Source organism: Carica papaya, chromosome 2, assembly GCF_054855325.1.
Source record: "Carica papaya isolate Zhongbai chromosome 2, ASM5485532v1, whole genome shotgun sequence".
Lineage (NCBI taxonomy): Eukaryota > Viridiplantae > Streptophyta > Magnoliopsida > Brassicales > Caricaceae > Carica > Carica papaya.
This window is the reverse complement of record NC_142310.1, coordinates 13,151,068-13,163,186: the sequence shown is the minus strand read 5'-3', so window position 1 is coordinate 13,163,186 and position 12,119 is coordinate 13,151,068. Positions and strand designations below refer to the sequence as shown.

General features: G+C 34.4%; 1 protein-coding gene across 12 annotated transcripts in view; it reads left to right on the top strand.

The window, feature by feature from the left end:
- TH1 (thiamine biosynthesis protein) overlaps window positions 1–11,250 on the top strand; it is a 42,164-nt gene extending 30,914 nt beyond the window's left edge. For 11 of the 12 annotated variants that reach the window (XM_088213357.1, XM_088213355.1, XM_088213358.1 and 8 more), the window contains 4 exons: window positions 2,041–2,105; window positions 2,198–2,325; window positions 2,783–3,036; window positions 10,443–11,250. In XM_088213357.1, coding sequence (XP_088069483.1) covers window positions 2,041–2,105; window positions 2,198–2,325; window positions 2,783–3,036; window positions 10,443–10,974 — 979 coding nt within the window. In that variant the 3' untranslated portion in view covers window positions 10,975–11,250. Of the gene's footprint in view, window positions 1–2,040; window positions 2,106–2,197; window positions 2,326–2,782; window positions 3,037–10,376 lie in introns of all 12 variants that reach the window. The other variant, XM_088213360.1, reaches the window with a different exon arrangement.
- The last annotated feature ends 869 nt before the right edge of the window (window positions 11,251–12,119 follow it).

The window sequence follows — 12,119 nt, the reverse complement described above, 5'->3', positions numbered from 1 at the left end:
AACCCAGCAATTTATGAACAAATATTGCTTGCCTTAATATCAAACTGGAGATTTTTATCATCAATGACAGCAGTAACTTCTTACTGAGCAGAACTCCCTAAACTTACATAAAATGAAAGAGGAAACTGAAATAAACTACTACAACAAATTTGGACATAAAGAAAACTAAAATTAGCATAAAACTAGGACTTGGTTGGTTGGTTTTCTTTGAAAACTAAACAAATAACGACAAACTATGGATATTCAAAGGAAGCAGGTATCTGTTTCACTCCTTGACTTGGTTGGTTTTCTTTTCCTCATGTTTAGAGTGTTTGTGAACTTGCCAATAAAAAGGAGCCACCTGGATTGCTTCATATTCATTAGCTGTTAATATTGACCTGTTTTGACTCAACATCGCTTCCTCCTTAAGACAGTGTTTGTCCTCAAGCACGAAGGTGGGTAGCGAGCAGCTATAGGAATGATTTCCAAGTAGCATCTGCTGGTGAAAGAGGCTCCCAATGGATCAAGGTTTCTTGTTGTGTCTCTTAAGGAATGATAGTTGTTGCTACCAAAGGAGTCAGCTGAAACTTTTTTTGGATAGAAGAAGAAATCCTGTTTAAAAGGAAGAATGAAGAATGATACAGAAAAAGGAGGATTAAATATCATTACTTAGAGAAAGAAAAAAGGAAAAATACAAAAAAGAAGAAGGAAAATGAATCTTGGGAAAGGATAGCTAACCAATCTCTATATAAAGAAGACAAAAATGACTCTCATAAGTGCCCATGCATCTTAGCACAAAGGGAGGCCAAGAAAGACTACTTTATTCTAAAGAATCATAAATGGCGAAGAGTAATTGCTGAAAACTTTTGTGTTTCTTTTCAAGTCAAATCCCCCATAATCATCAAAGAAAGAACCGTGCCGAAGTGCTTTAGCCTCTTTTCTCATATACTAATTCCAAAGTATAAAAAAAAAGAAAAAACCCTCAGTTGCATCAAGAGAAGCCCAGGAAACACCTAAAACACATAACTCAAGATGCAAAATCAGATTTATGAGTTTCTGTTGCTCTAAAACACAACATAATTCCCAGGTGATAAAGCAACATTCAGTGGACAGGCTTGGAGCAAATTATTAGTATTCAACTTAAAACAAACTGCAGTCAACAAAAACCTTAAATTTAGAGAGAGCAGGAACCTTCCAAAAATATTTATTGAAGATTTAATTATAAGTAGGATTGCAAGTTGAAAACAAAGAAGGATTTCTAAGTATAAAGGCTTGAAGGTCCCAAAGACTAGATTCAAGGGTCAATGTTATTAGAAAATCCAAAGAAAAATGTAACTGAACTAAAGAAATACTGTCAACTTGCCTGTCATTAAGATTTCTAAGGAAAGACATGGTCTAAGAAAGGAAGCATTAGAATAATCCACAAAAGAAGAAACTGTAGCATCAGTGGATCTGAGACAAATTGTAGAGTTGAGGGAAACAGGCTACTAAAGGATTTTGTTTGCATTGGAGATGGTGTCTGCTTCTTTTTCTTCTGGTTCTCTTTGCAGTCCTTTCATATTTGCATTTAGGCTGAGCTTTTCTCTTTTTCATGCAAACCATTTTTCATCATACTTCGTGCTCCACATGCTTATTACTCAGGTTGTAGACCCTTTAGTCTATGGTGCTTTTAAAGTTTAGATGTGGCAAAAGATGACAAGGAGGAGCAAATAAGCTAAATAAGAGATGAGCAGATGCTATATTGTCTGATGTTTTTGTATGATTTCTGATTGTTGAGGACATAAAATGGATTCTACTGAATCATACTTCTATGTTTATATTGGTGGTTGCTGGTTGGGTTGTTTCTGTTAACAGAATTAACTTCCAAATGTTTGACCCTGCTGTTCTATTTCTTTGCGTCTGCTCTAGCCCGGGACGAACCCTGCTAGAATTGTGTCTGATTAGTTCAACTTCCAAGAGTATGTGTGGGTATCACAATAATTTATCCAATAACAAAAGAAATGACAAAAATGGGAAGCTTTCAGAACAATTGGGGACTCAAACAAGCTAATTTGTTTTCAGAAATGTACTTGTAAAAGGTGGTGACCTTCCAGATTCATCAGATGCTCTTGATGTTTTCTTTGATGGTAAGATCAGGTTCTTAAGAATTCTTTAGTTAGACATTTCCCTTTATCCTTCAAAGTTAATGTTGTTGAATAGTTGCGTGCTCTTTTTGCAGGTGAGAACTTCTATGAGCTGCGTTCATCTCGCATAAAAACCCGTAATACTCACGGCACCGGGTGCACCTTGGCATCGTGTATCGCATCAGAGTTGGCAAAAGGTTATCCAATGCTTTCAGCTGTGAAGGTACTTATGCATATACTTTGTATATTTGCTTCCAAACTTTCTTAAAGACATGATTCTAGAACCTTGACGTAAGGTGTTTGTCTCTTACCTACTGTTATTTAGAAAGATAAAGATAGAGGATGCTTACAGAGTCTTTTGTTGTACAAAACTGAGAAGTTAGGTGCCTCTGAAAGAGATAATGTTGCTTTCACATTCTGTGAGCTAATAGGGATAATGTTGAAAAAATTAAAAGACAGAGAAACTTAACCAGGATTCATAAATTTGATGGTTTCCTCTTCTAGACCATAACATAAACACAGTTTATACTGACCATCAAGATATAAAGGATATGAGTTTATGGGAATAATTGATACAGTTCTCCTCCTCCCCACCCTTTCTCTCTTCCACTCTCTCTCTCTCTCTCTCTCTCTCTCTCTCTCTCTCTTATTTTTATCTTCATTCGTCTAAACTTTATCAGGTGGCTAAGCGCGTTGTCGAAACTGCCTTAAATTACAGCAAAGACATTCTCATTGGAAATGGGCCTCAAGGTCCCTTTGACCACCTTTTAAAGCTTAAGAAAGATTATCATGGTCATCAGCTGGGTGCATTTAATCCAAGTGACTTGTTTCTTTATGCTGTGACGGATTCAAGGATGAACAAGAAGTGGGGCCGTTCTATTGTAGACGCAGTTAAAGCTGCTGTAGAAGGAGGTGCTACTATTGTTCAGATAAGGTTTGTCAATGTTAATTTGCTTTGCTCAAATGAATTTAGCTTAATTATCAGAGCATTTTCTTGTCTTGTTAATGGTCTACTGGCTGTTAATTTTACTTAATTTTAAGTTTTCCAGTGTCTACTCAAAACAATCATCTGATTCTGTTTCATGGGTAGAGTAGGGAATTTTGATGTTTCCATTTCCTCTCTGTATCTTTGATTGTTAATTTTTTTGTCATGTTTACTTTGTAAGATATACTACAAGGTAGTCATGTTTGTCCATTTTCACGGTTTTCATTTTATTCTGTGAATTCCAGTATTCCATTACAGTAAAAACTTTTATATATCCAGAAAGTTTGGCACATCCAGGATGGTTAGTATTGTATGGCATGATTTGATGCTTAAAATTTTGATTTCACTTCAGATGAAATTTGCACATCTGTAGGTTGATTAGTTTGGGTTTTAACATATAGAGTAATGATGATTTGTTGCGTTTATAATTCACTAATGCTGCCTTCACCAGTTTGGATAGATGAATTCTGATGAGTCATATATGCTAACTGGCACTCACTTGCCTTCTTTAAAATTCCCTCTTCCAAAATTTCTTTTCTACTGTGTTTTGTTGATAGAAGAAGAATAATTAAAATGAGAAAGACATAATTGTAAACATGTAGAATAAGATGTCCTCTCAAAATCATCTGAAAAGAGAAGAAAATAGAAGTATAAATAGGACACAAAACCATGTGCAAATCAAGCTTACGTGCAAAACCACTATGGTTCTCTTTGACATACTAACTTCTACATAATTGAAATTCAGTGCTTTAATTCAAATATAAATAATCTGAAATTTATCTTTATCTAATTGATGAGACACTATGGGAGGTTGACGAGTTTACTAGGCTCCTTCAACTATTGGCTGTGCACCTTGAAGCTTACAAGAATAAGGCCATGTGGAAATTAAAGAAAGATGGTGTCTTTACAGTCAAGTCCTTTTATGACTATTTGCCCAATGAAGAGGGAGAAGGTCTGAGATTTCTGACTTTGCAGATTTGGGAAGTGACAATGTTACTAAAAATTGCTTTTTCTTATTCAAAGCAGATAAGGAATGCATCCGCACCATTGACAAGTTGAGGAGGAGGGGCCATATTATGTTTAATTACATGGTTAATGTTGTTATTTATGTAAGGAGGCGGCTGAATCATGCAACCATCTCCTTCTTTGGTGTCTGGTGACTTATAGTATATGAAATATGGTTTATAGTTTATTGGGTATCAATTGGGTGATTGGGGGTACGGTGAAAATGAATTGGGTTTGAGATGGGATTGGAAAGAAGTCGAAAATTGCAAAACCCATTCCTTTAACTATTTTCTGGGTAGTCTAGAAAGAGAAGAACAACAGAGTGTTTAATGAGTATGTGAGGAATTTGAGCAGAATTAGAGATAGGTGGATTACATACTTTTGAGACTCAAATTTTGGGGCATGATGTATATGGGTGAGATGATTTTAGAAAGGTTTTTGATATTTTAACAGATATTTAAATATTTTATACAAGAACGGCACCATCTTGGTGCCTTATACTTAATAAACTTGATTTTCTATCTCAAAAGAAAAAATTAATGAGACATTATATCATCAAGACCATTTTGAGGGTGTTTCTTAGGATACTACTGATAATAGTTTTAGAATCTTCCAACAAGAATTTGTATAAACTGGTCTCATCTCAACTGCATAAATTAGTTACGTTGTATTTGGTTCAGATCTCTTTCTATTCTCAATCTCATTCTCACCCATAATTGTCATATTACTGTTAATATATAGAATTAGTATATGTTTCATGTTAGATCTCACTCCCAAGTCTCAGGTGGATTCCTCACTGATGGGAACCCAATGTCCATTTTAATTCATACGAAATGAATTCTCAACCACAAAGAATTAAATGTGGGGGTAGTGTGAGATTAAACACGTAAATGATGTTCTAGTTCTACATTTTAAGACTAGCATAAAGGTTATGAGGAATTAGTGCAAATGACTGGAATTTGAACCAAATGCACCTTCGGAGGAATTACTGCTTTTATAATAGCATGCTTCTCACCATCATATTACTCAAACTGTTTTCTTGGACTGGAGCATCCCAGAATGACAAGAAGAATTTCTGTTATAGCTTGAAAAGACTTAGTTTAGCATCATTCTGATTCTGTTGGGATGCTTGTTGAATTTAATGTGATTCTTCAGTTGCATGGTGACATTGATGATCCGTGGGAATAAGTTGAAGATGAAATGGTTTATTATTAGAATGTATTGTTGGAATATATATGCTTCTCGAGTCTTTTGTATTTTACATTATATAGGTAATTTAGGAAATATTAGCTAGATTTAAGAATACTCTTGATTGTATGATTTTATTTTATTTTTCTTATGATGATGTGACACTTTGTTTCCTAATCGTTCCTTTAAATGCCAGCTTTGGTTGGTCCAAGTGTGGTGCTATCTTTATATTGGATCTGTAACGACCTGAAAATTCTAAAAGAAATAAATCATAAATTAAGTGCGGAAACGAAGTAATTAGTTAAGGTTTACATTTCTTACACAATAATTTAAAGTACCAAATAATGCTATAAAAATTACCCTTTTAAAGGAAATACAAAAATTTAAGGAAATAAACGGAAAATAAATAAAACTGACATCCTACTCGCAACCCTCTTATGAATTGGACTCTGGATCTTAGTACTCTTGATCTGAAATGATTAATAAAGGAATGAGGTACATTAACCCAGTAAGAATATCACGCTACTCACCGACACAGAAATAAAGGTTGGTAGAAAAATCAAAACAACTGATGAATCTCGTAATTAAGCAAATTCATTTATCATAATAAAATTATTTACCGTTTACTTACCGTAGCGAGATTTGCAAAAACAACCTGTAGAGTCAATAACATAATACATATCATGATCTCATATTCAATTAACCAGAACAAGAATTTTTCCTTTTTATCAGCCTATTGGTATCCATGAAAGTTCATAGGGATGTGCCCACAACGGTGAACCATTTCCTTCAACATTTCCAATTCACGGGCCGTCCCCATATCTCGTCTGGTATGAACGCCAAATTACAAAAGCTCAATACTCCGTCCGGTATTAAGGTGAAACGATCCGTCCTCATACCCCGTCGGGTATGAACACCAAATTATTAAGTCTCGATATCTCGTCCGGTATGATACAACGTTCACGGTAGGGTTCCCTATGCACCCAGTCCGTCCACCATCTCTCAGGATATCCAGTAGAGTTGTTGTTTCATCTATTCACTTAATCACACAGTTCTCCGTTTACTTTTAATCTTCAGTCTTCCAATTCAACCGTAATCACATAATACAAATAACACATGCATTCAAATCTATAAAATCGATCAATTAGATACTATCATGCATTTAAACTATAAAATCAATCAACAAAATCAACAGTAAATAATTTTTAGTTCTGCCTTCATTAATAATCCGTAATTAATTATGAATATTTTTTAAATTGCACAAAACACCGTATTTATTGTTAATTTGACTTCAATTCTATAACAGAGAGTAAGGTAAGAGATTATTACTCAAATTGATTTCCGAAAAGCTAAACTTGTTGACTGTACCTACTAGCGGTCTCCGGATTCCTTGAATTTTTCTTCGGAGATTAAAACGCGTTATAAGTACCTACAAATATCCCAATAACCCAAAATTGGTGTCAGGACCTCTTTTTGGCTAATTCCAGAATTCCGGCACGGTGGCTCCGCCGCTGCCTGCAGCGGCAGTTTGCCTCGGGTCAGTTGTTTTTGACAGTTTTCAGCCGAATTCGGCTGGTTTTGCATCAATGCGAGAAAATACGCTAAGAGGTCTTGGTTGGCAAAAAAAAAAACGAAAAACCGAAACTCATAAACGGCGGGGTTCTCTGGTGCGGTGACTTCACCAGCTCACCTTTACGGTTGAATATTTTGCTTCGGTCAACCTGTAGAGGAGGAAACGGTGTTACAATGGTGAAAAAATTACGCAGAACGAGAATCGGAAAGAGTCTCATCGGATGCGTTTTTTACAATTTTGTGCGGTGGCCGCACTGGGCTTTATCCGCGGTTTCCTGCCAATCCGCAGGTCTTTTGGCTCCAATTTGGCCATGGGGGTGTTTAAAATTGAATTCCGAGTAAAGGAAATTTTTTTTACTTCTTTTAGCAGTCAGGAGTGGCTCCGGCGCGGCGGTGGGTGGCGGCGGCTCTCCTTCCCGGCAGTTGGGTCTTCTTCTCCGGCGAGGGTGTCTGCCAACTAGGGTTAGGATTTGGTGTGAAGAGGGTTATTTATATTCGTTCCCTTTTAATCTGGGCCGTCCATCGCGTTTGATTTGCACTGTCTAATCGCGATTAAATAGGAAATAGATCTGAATCGTTGATTGCGTTTAAATCTGACCGTCCAATCGCGTCTAGAGAGGGGATACATCCGAGCCGTCCGATCGCAGGCACGCGATCGGACGTGGATGCCCAGACCATTAAAGTCCCTTACCACGCGGCGCATTCTGGTTCATCGGGGTTGCTGACTGGGCATTCTACGTGGTGTAACTTTTTTAAATTACGTTTTGACTTATAATTTTCGTTTTTTTTCAAAATATCTCAAGAATTCAAATTTTCATTAATTTTTCTCAAAATTATTTTCAATTTCATATTTTACCTAATTTTTTTTATTTTTATATTAAATTAAAATTAAAAAATTATATTTAAAAATTAATTTAAATTACAATTAAATTAATTTGGGTATTATAGGACCTGTTAGTTGTCAAGTTGTCTTGGTTCTTCTTTCCATCTATTTTTCTATATATGGTGGAATGCGAAAACAGGGTGATAATTATTATGTTATTTTAGGATATCCCCAATCATGAAACCAAGAAAAGAGAATATAGAGAACAAAAAAATAGGATAGAATATTGATGTAATGAAACAGTATCCAAAAACATGAATGATATTGTTTGAAATGGCATCATGCAGTCATTATCTGATCTACAATCATAGTCTTCCTTAGGTTAATCGGTTTTCTCTAACATTTTCATTAGATTTAGCTTCATCCGCCTTGCATTATCATAGGAGGTTAGAAACTTGTACAGCATCAGTAGCTTCTGTGTTAGCTCCCTTCTGTGATAATTTCCATGAGATTGCTTGGGGACTGACTAAGAAAATTGAGAGGGTCATGAGGGATTTTTATGGTCTGGGCTAGTTTTTCTGAAATAACAAGATTGAAAATATATTAATTTTCAGCACCAAAAAGGTGGTGCCGCCCGTATATAAAATTATTTACATTCAATTAAGCTATCTATTATATACCCCAAATCCTCCTTTCTATACAAATTATACCCAAGATGAATGGATCCAAAGAGATGAAACCATCTATTTTTAATCTCAAGAGATGATTTCATTAGATAAGTTTTGTATTATCTACCTAAAATAGATAATGGTATGGTATTGAGAATCTTATATCTAAAACATATTTTGATTGGCTAAATAGTTATGGCATTTGTTATATCCTAATAATTGCTAAAGAAAATGAAGAAAGTGAATGAAAGTAGTGGCAGAAGAGAAAGCAGAAGAAAGAAAATAAGCGGCTGAAAAGAATATGATTGTCTAGGTGTGAGCCTGACAAGTACATGGAAACTTTTACAAATTATTAGAATTAGGAATGAACTAGAGTTCGCTATTGTCTGTTAAAGAGGAAAATTTATGCAGTCACTTATATGTATGTAAATAGTTCGTGTTTATAAAATCAAATATAAGAATAATAAATTAAAAATTAGTTATATAATAGCTTAACCTTCAGAAATTGGTGGGTTCTCTCTTACAAACCCTAAAGCCTAAGTTTCAAAGTGAAATTAGACAGGTTTTGCCCATCTAATTTCACCAGGTTTCAAGGTTAATTCAAAAGTGAACAGGTTTTGCCTTCTCTTACACCATACATGCCTACCAACATACAACTTGCCGACGTGTTGGCCAAAGGCTTGAATAACCCAGTATTCGAGAATATCATTGACAAGTTAGTGATGGACAATATTTAATTTTCTAACTTGAGGGGAAGTGTTGAACGATTTATTTTACACGTTATTAAATTAGAAGAATTAGATTAAAGGGCATTATGATATAATACACCTTGTGTAGTTAATTGTAGGCTTCCTTTCTTACTCTAGAAAACTCGTCAATATAAAATTGTGTTATCCAATAATAAATACAACACATTATTCTTGACAGTCAAATTAATCTAGTGTCTATCTTAATGGAGAAGCCTTTCTGAACCTATGAATGAACTGGTTTGGAGACTTAGGTTGAAGAGGCCCTTTTTCAGTCAAATCCTTCAACTCCCATTTGGCCATAAACAGGACAACCTTAGAAGAGCTTCTATAGAAATTGATATGGGCAGTCAACTTATGGTTGCCTTCTCGGCATGGGAAGCAGCAAGAGGTTGCATCTTCCCCAAGGACATCTTGAGTAAGAGGAAGAAGATTATTGTGAATGGCACTCTCTTTTGTAAGAGGGTTGCAGAGTTGGTCAAGCACCTCCTTTTATCGTGGTCTGTTTCCTATCGGCTTTGAGTTTTGGCTTATAATCATATTAAGAGATGAACTGGGTCATGGCAGGTTCAGTCCATATGAGTCTAGAATAAAAGATATAACAAGACTTCAGGCACTATCTCGCTTGTCATATTATGGGTTTTATGGGAAGAAAGAAATAAAAGGGTCTTTAAGGACATTAAATGGTACTTAGATAGATTTAAAGATTCTTGGGTCCAAATTATGTCTTTCAGTGAAATATCCTCCTCTTTGCACTGGGAGGATTTAGGAAACTTGATTGATCTGTTGATAGACATGTAAAGCTTTTGGATGTGGGCTGCACCTCTTTGGTGGTTGTTAATATTGTACTTCTAATTTTAAAAAAATTTAATATCATTGTACATATATTAGTAATTATAACAGTATAAATAATTATATTTGATTTGGATCTACGAGTTCGAATTCATATGAAATGAAATCCGAGTTTGATGGAGTCGATACATATTGAGTCTAAAAATCAAATCAGATTCGAGCCTAAAGATACTTGTATTAGGCTTCCAGTTGAACTCGAGCTCAATAATATTTAACTAAACTGAGCTCGAATACGCAAATATACAGCTCGTTCTGCTGATTTCTACTCTAATTGCAACAGGGACTCGTATAAACTTAGTTTAGGATGCCAACTAACTCATTACTCTAGGCACAGAAACTACTGAGATTTGATAGAATTACTTATTCTATGTATCCTCAATTCTAAGTGGCAGCAATGGATGATTATTAATGTGTTTTTTTTTTTTTTACTTCCAGATGAATGTAAAAATGAGATCAATGGCCTGTGTGACTACTGTGACGATATTTCATTTCCCTCTACAGGGAGAAGAATGCTGAAACACTGGACTTTCTGGAAGCAGCCGAAGCATGCCTTGAAATCTGCCGTTTACACGGAGTACCTTTGCTGATAAATGACCGAATTGATGTTGCCCTTGCCGTTGATGCTGATGGAGTGCATGTTGGCCAGTCTGACCTGCCTGCTCATGTTGTGCGCACCCTTCTTGGCCCTGAAAAGATTATTGGTGTCTCATGCAAGACACCGGAGCAAGCCCAACAAGCATGGATTGATGGTGCTGATTATATTGGTTGCGGTGGAGTTTATCCAACTAATACAAAGGCAAACAATCTCACTGTTGGATTGGATGGATTAAAAACTGTTTGTACAGCCTCAAAGTTGCCAGTTGTTGCAATTGGTGGTATTGGAGTGTCGAATGCTGGTGACGTCATGGGAACTGGTTCACCCAATCTAAAAGGTGTTGCTGTTGTATCAGCTATGTTCGATAGGGAATGTGTTTTGACAGAGACAAGGAAGTTGCGTGCAGTACTTATGGAGGCTACGTCTTCTGTGAAATAAAGAGCCTCCCTCGAGTGTTTGTTGGTTCTAATAAAATATGTTTTATATTCGATTTATTTATGCAAAAAGAATTGCTTTATTGTTCGAAATACCGACATTGTTGAAACAGACATGAGATGTTGATACTGAATTACATAGCAAATAATCCACTTGTCATTAACCTCCAAAGAGTAACAAACTGTTGATTATTATGTGCATTGTGCATCAACAGAACCATGATTGTCCACTGGCTACGCAATTAGGTTCTGTGTAATACAGAGATAATTTCTACCTTTATTTCCTGCATACGTTAAGAATGAGTTTGTACTGCCGTGTATACTTACTACATATTTTTGTGGGGCCATGCATATGCATGATATTAGAAACAAAAAATTGACTGTATTGTTAAAATCTTATTATTCATCGCTTGAATCTTACAATTATTTTGATAATTTATTTTTTTTTAATTATTAAATACAAAATATACACTTCAATTTGAAAACCAATATTTCTTCAATTTTTTAAATACTAATATAAATTTTTTAAAATATTTATAAATTGTGGCAATTTTTTCTTTAAATTTTAGATATTAATGAATTATGTTTCAAATTGATTGAATTCTTGATGTTAAAAATCTGGATTTTAAAATTTTGAATTTTTCATTTTCAATTCAAATTTTGTTTCGACAATTATGTATTGTGATATTTACAAATAAATATTAGAATATATTATAAAAAATAAAAATGTCATAATTACTTTTACTAGTTTTTTTGTATGTAGTTTTTGTTTATTTATTATTTTTAAAATATTATATTCGTAGGGTTAAAGAGATATAACTTGAATTTAATAATTAAAATTTATAAATAGATATATATTTTTTTTGTTACTCGAATTTTAATTTAAAATAAGTAGAGCTATAAAATTATTAAGTAAAATCACAATTTTTTATTTTGATTAAAATTAAATGGTAAATATTAATTTATTTAATGTAACAATTAAAAGTTTAAATATATAAAGTGTTTTTTGATATATGATAGTACTGCTATTTTACTACGAAAATCAATGTAAAATAACAAAATAGAAAACAGAAAAAAAAATTAATTTTTTCAATTATTTTGTGGCAAAGAAAAAATCTTTTAAGATAAATAAAATAAAATTAAAAAGCT